The 22090-nt window shown below is 41.4% G+C and overlaps 1 protein-coding gene across 2 annotated transcripts in view; it reads left to right on the top strand.

The window, feature by feature from the left end:
* Positions 1–19692, top strand: part of MTMR10 (myotubularin related protein 10) — a 32195-nt gene extending 12503 nt beyond the window's left edge. For both annotated transcript variants that reach the window (XM_088520099.1, XM_088520103.1), the window contains exons 3-16: positions 95–231; positions 1690–1762; positions 2369–2511; positions 10413–10503; positions 12902–13067; positions 13505–13592; positions 13751–13839; positions 14555–14685; positions 14795–14864; positions 15045–15115; positions 15391–15560; positions 16528–16698; positions 17681–17863; positions 18327–19692. In XM_088520099.1, coding sequence (XP_088376225.1) covers positions 95–231; positions 1690–1762; positions 2369–2511; positions 10413–10503; positions 12902–13067; positions 13505–13592; positions 13751–13839; positions 14555–14685; positions 14795–14864; positions 15045–15115; positions 15391–15560; positions 16528–16698; positions 17681–17863; positions 18327–18926 — 2183 coding nt within the window. In that variant the 3' untranslated portion in view covers positions 18927–19692. The remainder of the gene's footprint in view (positions 1–94; positions 232–1689; positions 1763–2368; positions 2512–10412; positions 10504–12901; positions 13068–13504; positions 13593–13750; positions 13840–14554; positions 14686–14794; positions 14865–15044; positions 15116–15390; positions 15561–16527; positions 16699–17680; positions 17864–18326) is intronic.
* The last annotated feature ends 2398 nt before the right edge of the window (positions 19693–22090 follow it).

Raw genomic sequence — 22090 nt, 5'->3', positions numbered from 1 at the left:
TAAAGAGTTAGGGTTTCTAGGTATCTGGACTTTTGTTGTACTTACAAGATGTATATAGGTTACTTTTTACATCTCCTTCTTTTTTTCATTTTAGGTGAAATTGTGGTAAATGAAGTCAATTTTGTGAGAAAATGCATCGCAACAGATACAAGTCAATATGACCTGTGGGGCAAACTGGTTTGCACTAACTTCAAGATTTCCTTTATTACGGATGATCCTATGCCATTGCAGGTGTGTTATACTGGTACCACATCATAACAAATGTGATGGATAACATGGATTTAAGTAGAATACAGTAAATTTATCACATAACTGATATAAATAGGCCTTTTATCCCACAGAAAACTCAGTGATGAGGTTAAACTATGTTCTGAATGTGTTGGTATTCCCATCCCTTGTTTGAGAGGATCAGAACAGAGCAAGTTTGTGATAGAAGCACAACCAGTTCTATTTACCACAGTTTATGAAGGCTTCTTTGGGAAAAGATTTAATAGAAGGCTAAGCAGGAGTTGTATAAAAACATGTTCCTCTTTGAAGAGGAGAATTGCAAATGTTCCTTTGACTAGACAAGCATCAGATCAGTAAAGCCTTTAATGCATCCAAGTTTTATTGGCATCAGTGAGAGAGGACAAAGTAACCATGAAATGAGCTTTCATTGTGGATGGGGCAACAACAAAAAGGGAAAAGAGACCCAGCCTTTGTCAAAGCAAAACATGCAAAATTCATAACCTTAATCAGTTTTTGAACAGCACAGCGTAGAGCATTAAGTTTGGAAATCAACTTGTCAGTTGTATATTATTCTCAAAGTAGTTTAACGTTCATTTTTAGCTGTGTAATTAAAAATATTCCATTAATTAGGCAAGTATAAAATGCTGAAAGTAGAGATGCTTGTTCAGTAATGGCTTGCAAGTTTGACAAAATGTACTTCAAAAAATACTTGTCATAAAAGGAGTTTGTCAAAACTTACGCAGTTTATCAAAGTTGATGATGATGACTTAGTTTTAGTAAGCAAAATATGCCCATTTGAAAACTCGTTACTTTAAAAGCAATATGGGAATTTAATGTTTACTGTCTTAAAGTGAGTGTTTGTCCTGAGCTGCTGGATTTTTTTTGAGCTGCTTATTTTTCAGTGCTATTTTTCTTGCTCTAGTTTTCACTTCTTTGCAGTTGAGATTTAGCTCTTCATTCTGTACGAATAAAGGCAGTAAGTGACCACCTGCAGTATATTGTGCCTAAGATGGATTCAGAACACTGAGTCATCTGGACTTGGGGGCCTGTAGTAGGACTGAGGAGCAAACTTTCATATTTAATCTATTCAGTTCTGTCTGACATTCTGAATGAGATTTCCCTGAGAAAAGTTCACGCTTTTCATTCTATAGCTATATTAATAGTGGTTGGAGATGTATATTTCAGATTGCTGTTAGAAATTCGATACAATCTAAAGTGTAGCAAATTCAGTGCAAGTAGTAATTCATTTCTGCATACTGCACTGGGGTTTCTAAACTGCTTTGCATGTGTTCACCAACCCCAGGGAGCTGTTGTTGCTACCTCCCAATAGCTGGGAGTAGGTAGGACTGTGCAGAAAAGCCTGGACATGCCTGATTTTTATCATTCTTCAAAGCTGTGCTAATATCTTTCGTCTGAGAGCTACAGAACTACAGCTTTTGACTATGCATTCATGTGTTCCAGAAATTCCATTATAAAAACCTTCTCCTTGGTGAACATGATGTCCCGCTAACAGGCATTGAGCAGATTGTCACAGGTAAGGCCAAAATTGTTAAATATGATGACAGGCTTTAAAATCACTCAGTCCATAGCTGTAGACTGTTAGGTTGTGCAGAGTTGTGTGCACTTGTGTGTTAACTTCATCTTCCTTTTTTCCCCTTCACTGACGAATTTGATGAAGTTAGGCCAAAAATATTAAAAGTTACAAGAAGGGTAAAAAGTGGCTCCTGTCTGTTTAGCTTCTCCGTTACTATTTGAAACTCCTTGGAGGCAGAGGAGAGCATTTCCTGCCCACATGCTTGGGCAGATTAGTTTTTGTTCTTCTACATGTAGACCTATCCTAAATTAATCAAAGCATAAGCTTTTCCGAACAGGAATTCAGTGGAAACTTTGACAAAGCTGCAAGTCTTACTCCTTGTTTTTAAAGTTGGTGATGGATAGAAATAATCCAGGCATATAGGAGTCAGTAATTAAGCTACTTGTTTGAAAGAAGACTGATTCAATGTCTAACTAATTCAAGTAGCTGATATATACTATTATATTAGCTGTATTATTTACTAAGAAAAGTGCTACCACCTGCAGTTTTTTTAAATCTGTGGTGTGTTGTATACTTAGTCCAATAATTCTGTCTTTTCTTTTACAGTGAATGACACCAAGAGGAAGCAGAAGGTCCTTGGTCCCAATCAAAAACTTAAATTTAATCCAACAGAATTAATCATTTATTGCAAAGACTTCCGTATTGTCAGATTTCGCTTTGATGAGGCAGGTCCTGAAAGTGCAAAAAAGGTAGTTCTTTCTTTGGTAGTTCTTCATTGTAGTAATGAGCTGTGCTAATAAGGAACTTTTGCTTTATGTTTTTATAGAGATATAGGGGCAAAAAAAATAAAACTAATCCTATGCATTGTTATAGGAGAACACCTAGATTTTTAGAGTTAAAATGACTAGATAAATGTTTGTATGTTGTATTGTTCATGGATAAAATAAGCATGCACTTCTTGTATCATATCTCTTGTACTTAAAGTCTTTAAGAGAACAGGAATCAAAATGCTGTAGTGCAGCTGTGGAGGAGATTGCACAGGTGCTACACACACACTGGGACTTGTATAGGTGTACCTGACACATACATGTGTGTGCAATAGGTGCACGTTTCAGTGCGTAGTATGTTTGGTGTTTGCATTTTTCTGAAGGTCGTAACCTTAGTTTACCTGTAGGTAAAGTGTCTATGTTGCACATATTTCTTAGAATCTTTGCATAGTCAATTATCTGACTAGCTTTTAGTTACTGATTTGTTTTAAGACTGAGAAAAGGCAAGTTCAAGGCTATTCATGTGAACTTGGATAGAATTCTACTTTCTTTGAACACTTTCATAGAAAAGTACATTTTCTTCAGGCAAATATCAAGGAATTTGGGAGCCCACACCCAAACTGTAACAGATAAAAATTTCGCCTCTTTATTTTTTTTAATACTTAAGAGTTTCTTGGCCAGAAAAGTACTGCCTGTTTGTCTAACAAGCAGCATAAACTCCTACCCTGTTCTCTCAGTATTATAGGAATAAGCTAGCATGCCTTTTGAATACGAGGAATTTCTCTCTGTACACTCCTAGAAATTTCATTCCTTCTCTAGTTTGGTCTTTTCATGGACCTTCTCCCAAGGCTGAAGGTCATACAGTGTTGTTTGACCTAGCACAGTCCGGGGAGGTTTCTGCGAGTCAGGTCTGGCTCCTGGTCATGACTTGACTCACCCTGTAGGCTCCTTAGCTTGGGGAAGAGAGGGTGAAGATGCCCGTGCAGGCACACGATGCCCTGACCTTGGCGGCACCCGCGTTGGTCAGGCATGGCCTAGCCCTGCTTTCCAAATGGCCCAGTTTGCTCACAGAGCCGGAGGTTCCTCTGTACAATAAAAAGTTTGAGCTCAGCCCAATAAATTCAAAGCACTGTCTGCCCAGCCCTAAGTCTTTTTGTGCTCACCTGCATGATCCCTAGCTCATTTTCTCCACTTTCTGGAGGCCGCCTTCTCCCTGAGATCTGTGGGCAGAAACCTGGAGTTAAAGCTGACTCCTCTTTCCTTTTCTAGATTCCTCTGTGCCTGCTGCCTTCACTGTCTCTAACCTTTCATGTTTGGCAGTCTTTCAGCAGGCAATTCCACTTTCACAGCTTCTCTGAGATCTCCCTGGAGCAGCCTCCAACTCCGTCTGTCTGCAGTATCTTTATAGCAACTGTTTCTAACTGGCTGTCACAGCTAGGAAGAGTAATTAGCCTGGGGAGGGCAGGAGAGAGCCCAAACCCAGCAGCTCATTAACCCTTCTGATACTGCGTTCCCTAGTGCTTGGTGCTGCCTGTTAGTCACCTGGCGAGTGGGGGCTTTGTAACTGCTTTGCAGGGAGCCGTAGGCAGCGCGAGCTCGCCCTTCGGCCCCATCCTCCACAATTAAACATGTCCAGCTCCTGCAGCCTCTCTGCACGTGGTGTGGGTTGGAAACACAGTCATCCTGGATCCCTCCTCTGTGCCCTCTACAGCTTTTCCTCTCTCCTTTTGAATTGGGGGTTCAGCCTCCCGTCTCTTCTTCTAGAAAAATCAAAACCGTTCTCTATTTTCACTCACAAATTTGCATGCTCACTTTTGGACTAGATGTGAAGACCTCCTGAGTGGTTTTTTTTTTTTTTTTTTTTTTAAAAAAAGACCTGTCTAGAATTGTGCGTATTGTGAGGGTTTTTCAGGGTTCCAACTGCTTATTGGGTTGAGAAAATGCAGAACTCGGTATTTCTGTTGTAATCAGGGAGTTGGGAGGACTTTCATTTGAATAAAATTGTCTGAGGTATTTAGACTCAAAGATGCTTTTAAAGGAAGTTTTTTTCACTTGTTTTAAAATAAGCAGAAGGGAAAATGATGTTTCAGGGAGCATTTGAGTCCCTGTTCTGTGCAGCAAGAAAACTGCATGTTAGTCCTTTATAAATCATAAATAACTTCCTTTGGCCAACTGTACACTCAGCTGTACAAACCAAAACAGGGAGATTTCTGTCTTAAATAAATATTATCCTGTTAATACAGGGTGTATCATTCCATGAAATAAGCATGTTTGGGGTCAAAACTAAGTATCCAGCTTCTTTCTGTAATATATATTTGAAACTATATGAAACTTTGAGAATTATTACTTTTTAAATATCTGTAATAGTTGCAAGGAAGACGTACTAAAGATCCTTAAACTTCAAGGGGAATGTGTGTGAAAAATTCCTTAACTGTACAAGGAAATATTTAGCAGCATTCCAATGAGTATGTCAGGGTTGACAGAGGGCAAAATCTGCTCTTAAGGAAGGACCTGTATTTGCAGAATAGGGATTCACTGAAGAACAGCTCTTACTAACAGAGCTGCTTTCCTAGATCAGAGAGTATTTTGTGTCTTTGATGGTAAGTGCAAGGATGGAACCGAGTGTGAAGTAGTTAACTCACATCTCTATATTCAAGCAAACCAACCTGAATGCCCATATGCATGTGGGTGGTAACTTTTTCTCCATCTTAATTTGATGAATTCTTTCATTTTATTTCTGCTTTGAGGACAATGAATATATTTTGGGGTAAATTACCATGAAGTTATTTTTTTATTTTTTTTTTTTAAAAAAAAAAAAAGGAAAGAAAACAAAAATTAGGGTTCTGTTAAACTACTTTCAACATTAACTGCAGCCAGTGCCTGTAAAAGAGAAAATACTGTAAAAAGTAAAATAAGGTCTCAACATCAATTAGTCCAGTAAACACTTCCACGCTTTTGTTAAGGGACATTGTCAAACAAGAGTTAATAAAGCAAGGGCATGGAAACTTTGCACTGACAATGATTTAATAGTTTGATTCCATTTTGTCTCTAAAATGAAGCATGGAGAGTCTCCATGGAGAGGAAGGGCAGCTGGGTGTGGGAGGAAGCAGAGGATGGGAAGCACGGGGAGGAAGCTGGGAAAGCTTCCTTAGGCAGCCCCGAAGAAGCATTTCACACTCGTGAAGGAAAAGGAAGAATTCTGATCCAGAAACCACAAAAACAGGTTAAACTGAAGCTTCCTGCTGATTGCTAGCCATTACATAAAACTAAATTAACCTGACAAAACCAGAATTAAAACACGTTGAGCGGTGAGGCTGTGGATCTTAGGGCCTGTTGAATAGCTGGGCACTAGCACATGGCCTTGCCATGCATGTGACTTGGCAGAGCACCCATGGCACACACCCTATAACCTCCTGATTCCTAAATTTGTCTCTGTTTTCTTAGGTCCTTCTACTTCTTGCACTCCCTCAGCTCTTTTTCTTTTCTCAAGTGTGTGTTCAGTTTCAGACACACATGCGTAGTCAAAACAGGAGGAAAAAATACTTAGCTCAAATCTTGCTTCCTGCCCTGTGGAAGGCAGCCTTCCTGCGTGCTGTTGCACTTGGCCAGGGGTGCAGTGCTGCTTAGCCACTTGTTAGGAAGAATAAATGTGGAACTTGGTTTTGGACAAGTGACCCTGACCTTTTCAATCCCCATCACCACTTCCCAAACTCCTGCATTACTTGTTGTAATTGCTTGTACAGATTGTAGAATTGCTGATCTCTCAAGACATGGGGAATGCAGGAGATGGCATTTTACAGTTTGGAGTGAAAGTAGAGGGGGTACAAAAAGCTTAAACTCAAAATTAAACTCACTTTAAGGTATTTTTAAAAAGTACAAATAGTATTTTAATAATTGTCTTATGTGTTAGGAAAAACACTGTGCTTAAAATTCAAGCACGTGCACGTGCAAAGAAGGTTTCTGATATGAACTGGAGAAACTGAAATAAATTTCCTTGTACTATTTCCTCTCATCCAGAGAGGATGAGGTCTCATCCTCACAGACCAATTTAAGTATTACCTACAGGTGACATTGGAGTATTTTCGAAGAGAAAAAAAAACTCCTTCCCTTTGGGCTTGGAACTTGGCAGCCAGGAGAACTTTGAGTGGTAGGGCTGAAATTCTTATTAGTTGAAAGCTTTTGTTGCAGGGAGACTTGCTAAAAGTCCATGGGACTTGTGTGCTCATAACTTTGTGACTTTCCATTGCAACCTGCCCCTCGGAAGGGGAATTGCAGGAGCGCGGGAAGGTGCTGACCCTCCCGGGAATTCCTAAGACCAGTGGCCCAGCCTAGGAGGCAGCTGAAAGGCATCACTTAAGGGTTTTGCTAACTTAATTGTAGCCTCTAAAAGATCTTCCTAAAAACCCTTGGCTTTGAAGCTCTTGTCCTTGGTGAAATTGCTGTTAAAGAGGGAAAAGAGGGAGACTGGCCCAAGGAATATCAGTTTATCTTCCCCAGATGGGGCTTGCTTCAGGAATGCAGACAAGAAAATATCCTTAGTGCATATGAAAGAGTTAAATCCATTGTGTTAACTTTTTTTTTTTTTTTTAAAATGAACTAACTTTCCAACAAGCAGCTTATTCTCTCATTTGACCGAGCCTAAATGTCTTCAGCTTTAGACAATTATAAATTGGCAAAAATACTAAACATTTTTGGTTTGATATGAGAACATTTCCTGTAAAACAAGTTTGCCTTCCAGTTCAAGAGCTTTCTGCTTATAGAGCTAATCTGCCGAGAGCTGTGGGATCTGCTTGCTTTTTGAAACGTTTGGATGATAAAGCCACTCTGTGGCTTTAGTGAGAAATAAACTGAAGCAAGAATGTGTTTAATACTTTTTTGTATGTATGGATTAGTAGACTTTGTCTAAAATGTAAAGTAAGACAGAAACAGGTAAATCTAAATATGTTTTCAGTAACAGAAACAAAGGGCCCACGGTGTCATCTAGGGGGACTTCCCTGTGAGGTGGCCGGTGCGGTGGGTCTGTTTGGTGTCTGAAATCTTGCAGACCCCCATGCCTTACCCCTCCTAACCCAGCACACGAAAGAGATTTCCTTTGCTCCTTTTAGAAACAGTTTTAGTGTTTTTCTCTTTCATTATTTATTGGCCCAGTAGCATTTTCCTGGTGTCTTACAGTTCGTCTTGAGCCTTGGAAGCTGCTCAGTGTAGTAAAAGGCTGTGATCCGTGATGCCTGTAAATGAAGATTGGGTCTAGCTCTGTTACTTTCATGAAAAATTAAGTCGAAAAATGAAGGGCAATGCGTGGTTATAAACAAATTTCCATTTTGTTTGATTGTGATTGATAGATCAAATTAGTCTGTTAGAAGATGCCAGCTGTTAGGGAATAGCTGTTTTCTTGTTACGGTTCTTTGTTTTTGATTTGTGCAATCACAAGTTGTCATAAAATTTTTATGGCTTCTGGTTACTTTATTATAGTTATTATCAGTCTTTCTAAATCAGCTTATAAATATTAATTTAAAAATCTATGCTGGATTTTTTTTCTTCTTTTTTTTTTTCTTTTTCTAAAAACTGCACTGCAAATGTGAGGGAGAGAAGTCAATAGAATGTTTTTGCACTTGGTAGGAATCTTTTGCTGGGGAGTGTTTGTGAAAGACTATTTTCAGTTCTGTTAAGTTAATCTACAACCATTAACTGGTTTTATAAATAATGAATGTCCCCAACAAAAGCCAGGGTAAATAAAAGTGTGGTGAAGATTCTGTTATGTCCCATATAGGTTGTGTTCCAGCTAGTAGAAGTCCACAGTTTTCTCTGAGCAGAGATCAGCAAAAAGGAGCTCTCAGATCCTGGCACAGTGCTGCCAGTAGCATTGGTTCTCATTTTGCATCTCATGAAAATCTTCCTTTTATGTCTCCAACAATAGAAAAAAATATTCCTTTATTAACAGAAAGCAATTTCTTGGACACACAAAATATTTTTTTAAAATCGCGTCCAAATTTTCTGAGCGAATCTGAACAGTTTTGTCCACATGTTGCCAAGTATAAAAAAACATGGAGAGTTGAAGGGAAGGGAGAGAAAGAAAAGGCAACATTTTTAGGGGTAATAATGGCCTTAGGCTATACCTTAGTCCCGAATGAGGTGTTGAAGTTTTGCATGTGGAATTCCTGGATCAGAACACACAGAGTTTTTTGCAGTATAACCTCATTTTTATTAAACATGTCCTTTAGAAGTAAGCAGGTACAGTTTAGTAGAATGGAGGAGCCAATGATAAAGGAAGAAGGCAAAGCTTAGCCTCTAAATTCAGACCCCAAACTTGGAGAGTGGCAGTTCAAATCCGCCTTTGAAAGCTCTTTTTCCCATGAATTTGATTTTTCTATTATTAGCTTCTTTTTTATCAAACCTTTTGCATTTATTAATGAATATCCCCATTTGAAAAGACAGACAATAGCAAAAACCATATAATTCCAGGCTGTGTTTTCCATTATTAACAATAACAATGGTTCTCCTAAAATTAGAACAATTCACATGGGTAGAAAAATCAGCTCCTGATTTGCCCCTAGTCCTGCGACTTGCAGAACACGGGAGTTCAGCAGGGCTGTCCCTCGTGCCGGAGGTTGATCGCTGCCGCCTGAGGACGTCTCGTGCCGGGCCCTGCCCGGGGCTGCGTCCGGCTGTTCCGGAGCCTCCAGAGCCCACGGCTGCTGCGCCGGGAGCCGCCAGGGCCTGGCCAAAATCCAGGGAGCCCAGGGCCAAGGTGCCCTCCGCAAGCCTGGCCGATAGCTCCGTGCGCCAGGTCTCCTGGGCGGCAGTAGCGGGTGCTCCCTGGCACGCTCAATCCTAGATGCTCACATCTCCCACCGTGAATTGCTTTGTATTTTCAAATAGCTTGGGGAAAAAGCTATTCCCTATTGCCAAGCAATTCGCTTTTTTCTTATATGCACTGATGCCTTGCATAATTCTGGAATGCGACCTCAGGAGGTGCAGGATGGGCAAAGGTCCTGGAAATCTTCAAAGAGCAACCTTGTATTTTCTTCTCCAAGAACAGACATTTGCGAGAGTTACTTTTGAGATGCTACAGACTGGTAAGATTAAATAGGGCAAATTAGTGGAAACTGTAATAAAAATACAATACTTACGATAAATGTGATATTTTGCCGAACAGTCAGTAAAGCTTCTGCAAAGGGAAGCCACCATTCACAGGCCTCTTGGACCAACTGGAGAAGTGTTCATCAAAAGCTGCTGAATGCAAAGACACGGGTTCAGTTCAGAACATCACTGAGCAGTGAATTGCTAAAAAATATCCTGGTAAAATTTCCCTACAGGCCAGCTCTGTTTTTACCCTCGTTCCCAGGCATCTGTTGTTGGCTGCCGGTGACGCAGTGCTGGACTGGGCTTTCTGTGCCTGCTCAGAATAGCCTTTTTGTATTCTCCTGCTGCATTAATAAGTACTTGTTGTTTCCCAGCTATCAAAAGACGAACCAGAAATGCGATTTTGCTGTGCCTTTGCGTGGTCTGCGTGTCGGCTCTTTTCCTTCGTGCCCTGCTCCCCGGGCCTGTTTGCGGGTGCGCCTGCGGCCTCGCAGCTCTTGGGAGTAGCTGCTTGTGCAGAGGGTCGTGTTTGGGGATGACTGCTGCACTCGGACCTCTCTTAGAAACACTTGGCTCTTACTTGGTAATCGTTCCTGGCAGAAGAGGAAGAGCTCACCTGCTATGACTACAGCAATGTCCTCTCATCAAATATTAGTATGTTTAAATATAATTCATTTCTTTCAAATCAAGTAAGGAAATAAACCATCAAAAGAGTGATTCAACTTTGCATATTTCATGCTATCATAACTGATAGCAATGATTTATATATACATCAATAATAATAAATGTCTCTTTCCTAGGTGTGCCTTGCAATAGCTCATTATTCTCAGCCAACTGATCTGCAGCTCCTCTTTGCATTCGAATATGTTGGGGAAATATATCATAATCCAGGTAAGTAGGAAAATACTTTTTTCTATTTTGTAATATGTAATTTTAGTAGAACTTCTAGCCAGAAACAATGGCAGAAAGCATTTGAGGCTTTCTCCAGGGATGATTAAATTGGCTTTGCACCAACTAAATTGTCCTGCACCAACTTCTTGTTCTTGGATGTAAGTCAGTCATTGTAATGGACATGAACTATCAAAATCAAAACTATCAACTGTCCTGTCTGAAGCAAAACCAAACTGCCAATGTCAGCATGGATACTCTTATTTCTCAATTCACGCTTCACTCCTCCTACTGTATGTCTCTATTGGTACTCTAGGTACCTAGCTAATCTCCCATCAGGCAGGTTTGTTCACCTGCCCTTCTGGTGGGAATAAGTTTCTCTTCTGGTGGTATTGCAGGAGGATTTGTGCAGCTTGGGACTCCAAACCTTCTTTCCTAGAGGCTTACTAGGCAGTTCTTCCCACTCAAAACCTCCACCACCCCCGCTGAGTTGGAGCACACCCTGTCTGCTCAAGGCCAGTCTCCAACTGAACCCTGTCAGTTAGGTAAGCCTCAAACCGATGCCTTTGCAACGTGGTTTCTGGTGTTGTGCTGTGAGGTCACTGCTTAGCCAGCCGGCCCGTGCACAGCTCAACCAGCAGCTCTAGTGTCAGAGGCCTCCCGGGGCAGAAGGGCCGCAGAGGGGCTCGAGCCCTTGCCCAGCAACGGGCACCAGAAACCCATCATCTGCCTGGTACAAACTGCAACGTTGTGGAACTGGAGTTCAGGGCTTCACCCTGGCCCCTAAATGTATCTTGTGTGCAGGTGCCTACGTGACTGCTCTAGTTATGCAGAAGAAATGGGTACATTGCACACATAATCACATGTAGCATTTCTCACCTGGTAAAACTGGGGCAGTTACTAAGGTCCACATATTTTCTCTTTAGCTTTTCAGAGTATTAAGGAGGAAGTCAATTTGCAGACTATGAAGTGTTAAAGTAGAGAGTAAGCAAAATGTCACAAAGTTGCCCTTACTCTATCCTTAAAATACCATTTGCTATATGGAAAAGAAAATTAGTAGAGGAGTTGCATAAGGTGGGTAAAAAATGTTTATTTGCAGCAGCAGACCAGGAATTGCACAAGTTGGTTGTACTGCTGTGCTGCTGCTGTTGAAGGAAGGCGCTTGAAAACCTTTATTATTAACTGAAAAGTTTCTGCACAGTAAAGCGAATTCTGGTGCCTGTGGCCTAGATGTGGGGCTTTGCTCCCCAAAATCCAGCACTGTGTTTCACAGCTCTCCTTCCCTGCTAGCCCTGAAAGAGTAACAGTTGAACTGTTGTCTCTGTGCTTCCTGGGCACCATAAAGAGCCTACATTGCTGTTGTGTATATATACGTATAGCATTTTCCCTCAGGACAGAGTTGTTAATTTTATTTCCTGCTATTAAACAGTGAAAGTGTAGCAATATATTCTGGCAATTAAAATAGTTCTTTGTATATTATGAACAACTACTTAACTCTGATTTTAATACAGTTTTCCCCTGAAAAACATAAATAGCAGTATGAATACTAATGGAAAAATGAATCTGATGGATACAGAAAGTATAAATTAAATCCCTAAGGGCGCAGGAGAGCCATAACCCTGTTGCTTGTCTTCTCTGAGCAGCACTTTTGACTTCACAGACACCTGCTGAGCTCTTGTGGGGAAGGGAGTAGTGGTGGGTCTCAGTTTATTTAGCTTTCAACTAAAAATTTATTTGCAAGTATCGAAAATCATGTAATCTCCTTTGGCACAGTTCATGTTCTCCTGGGAACCTAAAGAATGATCAGCAAAAGGCATCTGCTGTGCTGTGACAGGGCAGCTGCTTGATCTCCGGCACAGAACAGAAGGACATTTTTTGTCACACATTAGGCCTTCTCTAACAGTTTTGATTTAGTTTATTTGCTATCAATGCACTAGCTTTTTCTGCCCTTTTACATCTTTAATCAAATAATGTTTCTAATTAACAATTTCTAAGGAAAAGCTGTTGAAACTAAATATTATCTATTCTATTTGCTTTATAAGGCAGTTAAGAAATAGTGTTTTTAAAGCATGGATAACTCTGGCACGTTGGAGAGAGAGAAACCCTGTAACTGACGATATTTATTCCTGATCGCTTGTTTTCTACCAAGCGACACAATATATGAGCTTTACATTGCTTTGCATTGCTCCTCTGAAATAGCAGGAAAAATGCATTTGCTTTTTTGTGTATTGCCAGGCTGTCATTAAATCACTGATCTGATTTAATATAAAAATAGGTAATGTCAAGCTTGATACTGATTTCTCACTTTTATAACTAGGCAGATGAAAAGATTGGTTTTCTTTTTTCCTTTTCCTTTTTTTTCTATTTTTTTAATATGCAATGATGAATTTTCTTTTCCCAGCAAAGAAGGTGAATGGAGTAGACCCAGGAGGCGGTGGCGGCGGCGGCAGTGCTCAGCAGACACCTTTGTTTGAAACTTACTCTGATTGGGATAGAGAAATCAAGAGGACGGGTGCATCGGAGTGGAGAGTTTGTTCAGTCAATGAAGGCTACATGATATCTACTTGGTGAGTTTTTCCTACAATGCAGGCAAGAGTGGGGAAAAAAAACAAGGTGTTGGTGCTGTCTTTTCCTGTCTGCCAGCATGTGCCTGTCTCCTCTGTTAAAACCTCGTGCACTTCAGTTCTTAGGCATGCCACTGCCCAGAGAAGCCCTGCGCCGGAAAATCCTGCATGTGTTGTCATTATAAGAAATGAATATTCTGGGAACATTTATAATCTGTCATCTGCTGTGTTCGTGCCTCCTTGCTTCCCTCTGATATATGTGGTTTTCAAAACAAGTACAACTGAGCTGCACCAATAATGCCATAAAAGATGCTGCAGATGTATAGAACAGCACGTTAGGGACCGGTGCATTAATAACATTGGAAACCAGCAGTACATCAAGAAAAGCTGTTACAGTCCTCAGGGCAAAAGTAACCTTTTGTATCTTATTTTTCCCCAAGCCTTCCAGAATACTTTGTGGTCCCATCCTCCTTAGCAGATCAAGACCTTAAGCTATTCTCTTACTCCTTTATTGGGAGACGAATGCCGGTAAGCGTAATCTCTACTCTCTTCCTCTTCGTGGTCATCATACAATATTTATCTTAAAGATTCATGTGCAGATTAACACAGTTTTGGGCAGCATTTAAAACAACAACAGCACTAAACTCTTGTTTGTTTGTTTTGTTTTGCTTTTCGCCCCACATAAGTCATGGTCCTGGAGTCACCCTAATGGAAGTGCACTTGTAAGAATGGCCAACATCAAAGACGTGTTGCAGCAAAGGAGGATTGATCAGAGGTAAAAAAGCGCGTGAAGCAGTTCCCTAACAAGACACACAGTATGAAGCAAGTGGTGATTGTGTGGGATACACAGAATAATCCATAATTGAGATAATACTTGTTTCTTAAATGTTCCAGTGCATCATAAAAATACAGTTTTATAAATTTAGTGCCTCACTGCATACGATATTTCTGTGGAATGCTTTGTATTCACTGTCTTTGATGGAAGATGAAGCTATTTAGAACTTTGCCTAAGTAATTTTAGTGTGATATTTCCTTGCTCACTTTTGTGTGAGACCTTTTGAAGATCTTTTATTGCACCTGTTAGACTGGAGCTCTCAGACTTATTTGAATCTCTGCCAGATTACTAGCTTGCATATTTCAGATGTGTTCTGTTTATTTAGATTTAGATAAATCTTTCTAAAAACTGTGAAAAATTAAAAAGTGGTGAGATATTTAATCTATAACTTCTTTCAACAATCCAGCCTTTGCATTTTTCTTTTTTGTAATTGGCAAATATCAAAAATATTTGAGCCAGTAGCTTTGTACAGGAACAATATATTTCCTAAATTCAAACTAGGAGTTTTTTTTTGTTTGTTTGTTTGTTTTTAATGAAACTATGTTTTTGGTTGTTTGCGGTTGTGGACTTCGGAGTCTTTAAAGAATAAAGACTCTTTCTTCTCCCCTCTGCAATAATAAACTAACAGATTCTTTCTTTTTTTTTTTTTAATTAGGATTTGTAATGCAATAACCCGAAGCCATCCCCAGAGAAGTGATGTTTACAAGTCTGATTTGGACAAGTGTCTCCCCAGTATCCAGGAGATCCAGGCTGCACATATCAAACTCAAACAGCTGTGTGTTAATGGTAGGTTGGACTGTAGTTCTTTCACAGCGGTTATTTCTAACAGATCTCAGAATTAACCAGCATAGTTATCTGGCATTACTCTGCAATGTTACTGCTTTCCTTGCTGCAGAGCCTTTTGAAGAAACAGAAGAGAAGTGGCTGTCCTCGCTGGAAAATACTCGCTGGCTGGAGTACATCAGGTTGGTACCATTACTAATATGGGATATGTTAATCTTTCACCAGTTTAAAAAAGTAGGGAATCAATTGCAATTAAACAATTCTCTATTTTAATAAATTAGAGAAATACTGGTGTATTTTTTTTCCATATAGTGAGTGAACCTTTGATATTAATTGTGGAATCACTTTCTTCTCTTGCCTAGATCATTTCTTAAGCATTCTGCTGAGCTCGTGTATATGATGGAATGTAAGCATGTCTCCGTAGTTCTGCAAGGTAATACCACTTGTAGTGTGCCAGAACTCTGAGCATTAGTGCGATAAAGCAGTTAAGACATTTGGATTAAATACATTGTCACCTTTATACATGAAACCCGTCACTTCCAAATATTTCAAGCATCTGAGGGTCTAGAAAGGAAGCATATCTTATTATGCTTTATTGTGCTTTAAAAGAATTAGAGAGAAAAACACTAAATCGAGTTGCTGCTTCTTTGTTCTTTGAGATATAATTCAGTGTATTTATGCATATCCCCTATGTTCTTTGTTTTTCAGAGGAAGAGGGACGGGACCTGAGCTGTCTGGCTGCTTCTCTCATTCAAGTCATGCTGGATCCCTATTTTCGCACCATTGTTGGATTTCAGAGCTTAATACAGAAGGAATGGGTCATGGCAGGATATCAATTTTTAGATAGGTGTAACCACTTAAAGAGATCTGACAAAGAGGTAAAATGAATTGTATTTGTATGTGGCAATTAATATCACCCTGAACACCTAATCACACAGAAGTGTAAGCTGAAAGGTGTTTTCCATACTTTCCAAATTCATGAAGCTACTGTCAGAGAAAATGAGGGTTTTTTTTTTTTTTTTTTTTTTTTTTTCAAGGACAGAGATAAATTCTTTATGTTCTGGACCCATGTGTGATTGGTGAAACACCAGGTGAAATCAAATATTTCTGGGCATTGCTACAGTGTAATACATGGAAGTGTCCCACACTGTAATAACAAATGTTAGCATGGCCCATATTTTAGATTAGAAGGGATTTTGAAGTGTTTTGGGTAGGCATGTGTATTTTGTTTTACCAAGGGCATCTCTCTCTTTCACTCCCAATTTGGGGAATGCCAGGTCCCAATTTATATACACCCACACCAATATACCAAACTTTTCCAAGCAGGGATCTGGAGCTTTATGATTCCAATACACAACTGCCAAACAGTGCAGAAATGGCAGAGATGGAGCACGTAGTAAGAAGATAATTTGGCTGCATCACAAGCTCTCCATTCATTTCAACAAGGGTCCAGAAGTGTATAGATTGTGAAAATAAGGCCAAGCAGGAAGGAAGGGTTATTGAAGGAGTAATTGGAACAAGCTGACAAAGCTCATTGTAGCTACGTGACTAAGAAAATAGCTCAGGAAAAAGTGATTGGCTTCTCACAGGGAAGCCTGTGGAAAGGTAATGCTAGGAGTCAGTTGACATGGTCGTTTGTGAAAGTCGCTTAACAGAAATACTGAGTATTTCAGTTGCATGAAATGAAGAAAATGGAATAGAATACTCTGCTTCAAACTGTTACACTGCTAGGGGGCATTACGTAGGAATAGGTAAATACTCTAATGAGAGAACTGGCTGAAAATCAACAGGTTTGTCTGGGGAAAAGCTGATGGAAGTCTAAGAGCTGTGTGTTTCTTTTGCAAGTCTCCTTTGTTCCTGATGTTTCTGGACTGCGTGTGGCAGCTGCTCGAGCAGTACCCAGCAGCCTTCGAGTTTTCCGAGGTCTACTTGACCGTGCTGTACGACAGCGCCCGTGTCTCCTTGTTTGGCACTTTCCTCTTCAACTGTCCACATCAGCGGGTAAAGGAAAGCACGGTGAGTGTCAAATACTTGTCACTTGTCAAATAAGTGACAGGAGCCTCACGTCGTCTAAGCTAAGTGACATTCCTTAGTATTTATCAACATGAACATGTCATACTAGTTTCGGTCAAAACATTCAGCTCCCCAGTTGAATGTGGTCAGAGTGTCCCTTTCAAATGATCTTTGCATAGACAATAACTAAATGTTCATGAAGAAAGTTTTTATTTTTTATTTTTTCCCAGAAAAGCATTGTTGTTAGATGTGATTGGTGGTGAGCCTCTAGAAAGCGGCTTTTTGTATTTTGAATTAATAAAGTAGTGTGACTACTTTAAATAAATACTTTACTAAATAGAGAGAGGCAATAAACAGAATTTCAAGTTTCAGGCAAATTTTGAAATCCCTTCATGTGATATAATTATTTTCATGGTAGATTAAATGAATCCATTAGATACCTAGTTGCAGGTTAGCTGAAATGAAAGCTTGCAAAAGTAATGCACAATGAATGCTTATGTAAAGATATTAAGAAAACGAAGCACTCGGATGTTTTCGAACACTGTAGTTTGCTGGAATTCTCTCTAAAAATATATGATGGCTGCTAAAAGTAAATTTTAATGAGTTTTGTTAAACACCTTCCTTTTAGATGTAGGTACTAACTGCTTACAAAGAAATAGAGTATTGACGGAATACCCCATTAGTGTATTCTCAGAATTGCACTTCTGCACTTTTAAGACTTATCAAATAAAAATTTAATATAATTGAAAGTCATTTCTGCTAAGGCAGCATTAGTCCTGCTCCTGCCTTGCACAAAGGAAAAGCAGAGTACGGCCCTGTTTTCTAGCAGCAGAGTGTCCTGTTGTTCCGCTGCTTTAATCTGCAGCAGCCTCTAGATTATATTCCTGTGCTTTTTCACTCAGTGACTCTGCAGTGTTTTGTATTTCAGATTTCTGAATAAGCTTATTTTGTTTAATTTAACACGCATAAATGTTACTTCTTGCAGGAATTTGCCATAAGCAAAAACATCCAACTGGGTGATGAGAAAGGCCTCACATTTCCTTGTGTTTGGGACTGGTCTCTTCAGTTTACAAGCAGGGACCGCCTGCTCTTCCACAACCCGTTGTACATCGGCAAGAGCGCGCCGTGCGTGCACAACGGCGCCGTCAAGACCTTCAAGCGCTCCAAGGTAGCGGTGGCCGTGGCCGTCTGCGCGCGCCCTCTCTGTGCCCGGCTCTGCTGGACTGTTTGCAGCTGTGCAGGGCTTTACACCCGCATTGCAGCAGTAAGAGTGTTACTCAGCTTAAAAAATACCCACAAAAGTGAATGTCTGTGGATGCAAAAGTCTCGGTTGCAGAAGACCAGGTGATGGCTGCATTCCATGGCATTCCCTGTGTATAATTACATTAATCTATAGAATAGTTACGACATTCCTTTTTTTTCTGTGGGTTGTCTGCTATTTTTCCTGAACACTGACTGACCTGATCGTTCATTGTTTTAGAAAGTTAGAAAACATGCATGTTTGTTTTTGAATGCCAGCAGTGATGCTGAGCTCGGAGGTGTTTCGAGGTCACATCGTTTATCTGGGTGATGCATCTCAGGGAAGTCTGCAGCATAATGAGCATAAAATTAACAGTATTTGTTTTCTGCAGAAAAACTACAGTTCAACCTTGCGAGGTGCCCCCCCAGCACTGAAGAATGGCATCATCAGTGAGCAGGAGTTCCTTCCGAGAAGAAACTCCTTGATACTAAAACTGAAACCAGACTTTTTACAGCAAGCAGAGAGTCAGAGCAATAGCATGGAGCAGTACTTCAGAGACTGGTTTGCAAAGCCGGCTGATCTGCATGGCGTCATCCTACCCCACATCTCTGGAACACAAATAAAACTGTGGAAACTCTGCTACTTCCGCTGGGTTCCCGAGGCCCAGATTAATCATGGTGGCTTCATCACTGCTTTCCATAAAGTCTCTTTGCTGGCTGATGAAGTGGACATGTTAAACAGGAATCTTCGACAGTGCAAGAGCAACGCTTCTTCGCAAGGTAACTGCTCGGAGCTGGATCAGAGCAGGATGTACTTCAGAGCAAATGGTTTGAATGACACTTCTGGAGCGCCAGACTTTCTCTCCTCCTCATTCCCCTTTTCTCCTGTAGGGAACCTGTGCAGACGGAGCATTCTGGGAACACCTTTAAGCAAATTTTTAAGTGGTGCCAAAATCTGGCTATCCACTGAGACACTTGCAAACGAGGACTAAGACAATGTGAGGCTTTAAAGGTTTGGGGAGAATAGAGCAGATCATTTGTCTTTTCTAAGTTAACACTGCTAAATGCGGCATTGGAAGCTGTAATAATTTTATATACGAATATTACGTAAGTTTTGCACAAATATTTAAAAGCAAAGCGAATCATGCTTCAAATTCGCACAATTTTGTCTTCAGTACTTCTAATCTACACGTCTTGTTTGGTTTCTGGTCCTTAAATCCTTTTATATATTCTCGGTTTGGCTCATTCTGTGGCATGGAGCATTTCATTTGCTAACTGAAAGGAAAGCTTGGTGTGGTCATTAGTGAGGGCTGTGTTTGGAATAACTGTTTCCTCAGATTGTGACTGAAGTGCATCTCATGTCAGGTTAGCAAATTGAAGTAGACTTAGGTGTAGCAGACACAGATTGACAGAAGAAATCTGGGAACTATTTTATCAGGTTATCTTTTCAGGAAGAGTACATATATGCATTCGTACATACTAATTTTCTGTGACTTGATTACCACTCCACTCTACAAACATGTTGATGCAGTGTGTGCATCCCTAGGGTTTTCGTTCTCCCTCCTTCCTCTCCCTGGATGTATCCACTTGCAGTTAGTCACATTCACGCTCTTTGTCAGGAACTTGCCTTTAGGTCATAGGAATCAACTTCAGGACAATGCACTGTTAACCTTAAAACATTTACTGTAGATAATGGTATTATAGTAGCCTTAGAAGTGCCTTTAATTGAGAAGAAACAGTAGCAAGAACACTCTAATGCAGCTAAAGAAAAACCCTCTAACTTTTAAAAATAGGTGATTATGGTAAGGCCTTGTTCCAACCTTGCCTCCCCCTCGTTTCTGGAAATAGCCGGGGCCCAGCTCAATGCAGAGCAGCTGTTGCTTAGATGAAACTCGTGGTTAAGTCTTGTGAGGGCCTCACTTTTATATTTAAGCACCTGCAATGCCCCGCGGGATCCCTGTGTCCCTGTCCAGCCGATTCCCTCCCGCTAGAGGAGGCTGCAGCCAGGGAGGTGCCGCGTCCCGGAGGCCGGTGCCGCGGCCGGACGTGGCCTGTCCCGTTGGTGCTGCCTCCTCTGCCTCGCGCGGCAGCCCCCGCACTGCTGTAAAACCCTTCAGTGATACCTCTCGTGTGGGGGCTGCGCCCAAAAAGGCCTCAGGTTTTCCTGGGAGGCAGAGAAGTGAGACAGCCCCTTGCTCTGGTCAGCTGAGGCGACGGCAGGAGCTGCCTCTTCCTCTGCACGCTCAGTCTGTGTTCTATAAAACACGCGAGCTGTGGAGCGGAACCAACACGAGGCCTCCTCTGTGCAGGGTTTCACTCACAACTTAGGGCACCTAAACACCACGTACAGCGGACGAGGAGCTCCTCTCACTTGTTAGGAGAAGATATTCTGTATCATGATAATGTGCAGTATATGGGAGGGGGGAAAAAAAAGGCAAAACAGGGAGGAGGGGGAGCAAGGTATTTGTGTGCGAAAGCAAACTGGCCTTCAGCACAGCCTATACCACAGCAACGTGTGTTTTGGATGTCTGAGGGCACAGCAGTGTTTATTTGACAGGACGTGCAGCTGGAGCGGCCTCCCGGGCGCACGCGCGGTGCGGGGCAGCCAGCGCGCCGGGGAGCCCGTTCTGTGCAGGCCGCAGGGCCGCGCGCCGGGGAAGGCGGCAGGTTGTTCCGGGGCTCAGCTGGAGCCAGGGGGAAAAAAGATGCCACCCCTTTTTAACTAAACAACCCCCAAAACCTGTTTTTATGCAAAGAATCTGAGCGTGTGTTTGTGTGTGCGGCAGTGTGCAGGTGCCAACGTGGCCAGGCTGTTCCTGGTCGGTTGTTGGTGAGGAGAAAAGGGGTGTCCCCCTCTGCTCCTGCTGCTGCCACCGCAGGGCTGCCGGGCGCCGTCCCTGCCCCACAGACAGGCCTACAGCTCCAGCCCTGCTGGAGCCACCATCTAACCCCCTCGGTTCCTTTGGTTTATTCCAATGTTTTAGTTTGCGTTTGTGGTGGTTTTTAACTTGCTTACTGCTTCCCTGGCCTGATACTTGACAGAAAAGACCTCAACCTGTGTGTGTATTGCGTTTCGGTACCGATCTTTTCTTTTTTTCTTTGAAAACTACATTTAAAACTATATTGTCTTTTTTTCTTTTTGTTTCTTCCTTAAAGGAATATCTTTTTTGGTTTAAAGGTACCGAAAAATGTGTAAATAAATTGCTCCACCCAGCTAGGCAGCTGGGGGAATAAAAGAATTAATACTTGGGCTCGTACCCTTTGGGGGGGAAGGGGTACTGTATTTAAACAGGACTAGCTTTTATAAGGAGTTTTCAGAAATTTTTACATTTCAGTTCTAAGATATGTATAGATGCTGCAGATGGTCTTTGTATTTTATATATATTATTATGGGGGGAGATCGAGAGGGAAGGGCAGAGAACTACTATGCCTTTAAAATAAACAAAACCTGTCAAAATACCTATTTGCCAAACAGACTGAAACATTCCCAGCTCGGAACCGGGAGCGAAGGCTGAGCTGGTGGCAGCCCTGGGGACAGGGACACGGGGGGGAAGGGGCCTCTGGCTCCTCTCAAGAAGCAGAGCAGGTCCCACTGCCCGAGGCCAGGGCCTTTCTGCCCTGCACCTCTGACTGCTGCGTGCGCACGCGTGTGTGCGTGTGTGTGCGTGCACACGTGTGCGCTTCCTTCTTCCCCTTAACAAGCGAGATGAACAACTTGCGTTCCTGAATTTACTTTTGAAACAGAAGTACTAAAATTGTGAAGTATTTGTCTCTACACCATTGCCTTATCCTCAGTACTACTAGAGACACCTCCAGTGGCTTTCAGCAGTAATTGTTAGGTGCGATGCATGTTGCTGTGCAGCATGCGGACGTGCATGTGTGCACACACATGTGCACGCGCACACTCTCTCTCTCTTTCTCCCTCCCAAATTTTAATTTCTGTTAACGTTTCCAAACAAGATAGGGTTAATGCCATTTTGTTGTTGCAAAAGTATAAAAACTACAAAGAAGTTTATCTGTTTTTTAGGCTGTTTCTAGAAAAGGTGCACTATTTTGGCTGTTACTGGCTGTTATACTGATGACTTTTTTACTACACTGTAAACCATGCGGGGGGAGCGGGACATGAAGTGCTGGTTGATGCTGCATGCATGAACCT

This window comes from Tinamus guttatus, unplaced genomic scaffold (assembly GCF_059628265.1).
Source record: "Tinamus guttatus ecotype Peru unplaced genomic scaffold, ASM5962826v1 Tinamus_guttatus_pri_ptg000004l, whole genome shotgun sequence".
Lineage (NCBI taxonomy): Eukaryota > Metazoa > Chordata > Aves > Tinamiformes > Tinamidae > Tinamus > Tinamus guttatus.
The sequence above is the reverse complement of the archived record's forward strand: the minus strand, read 5'-3'. Positions and strand labels throughout refer to the sequence as shown.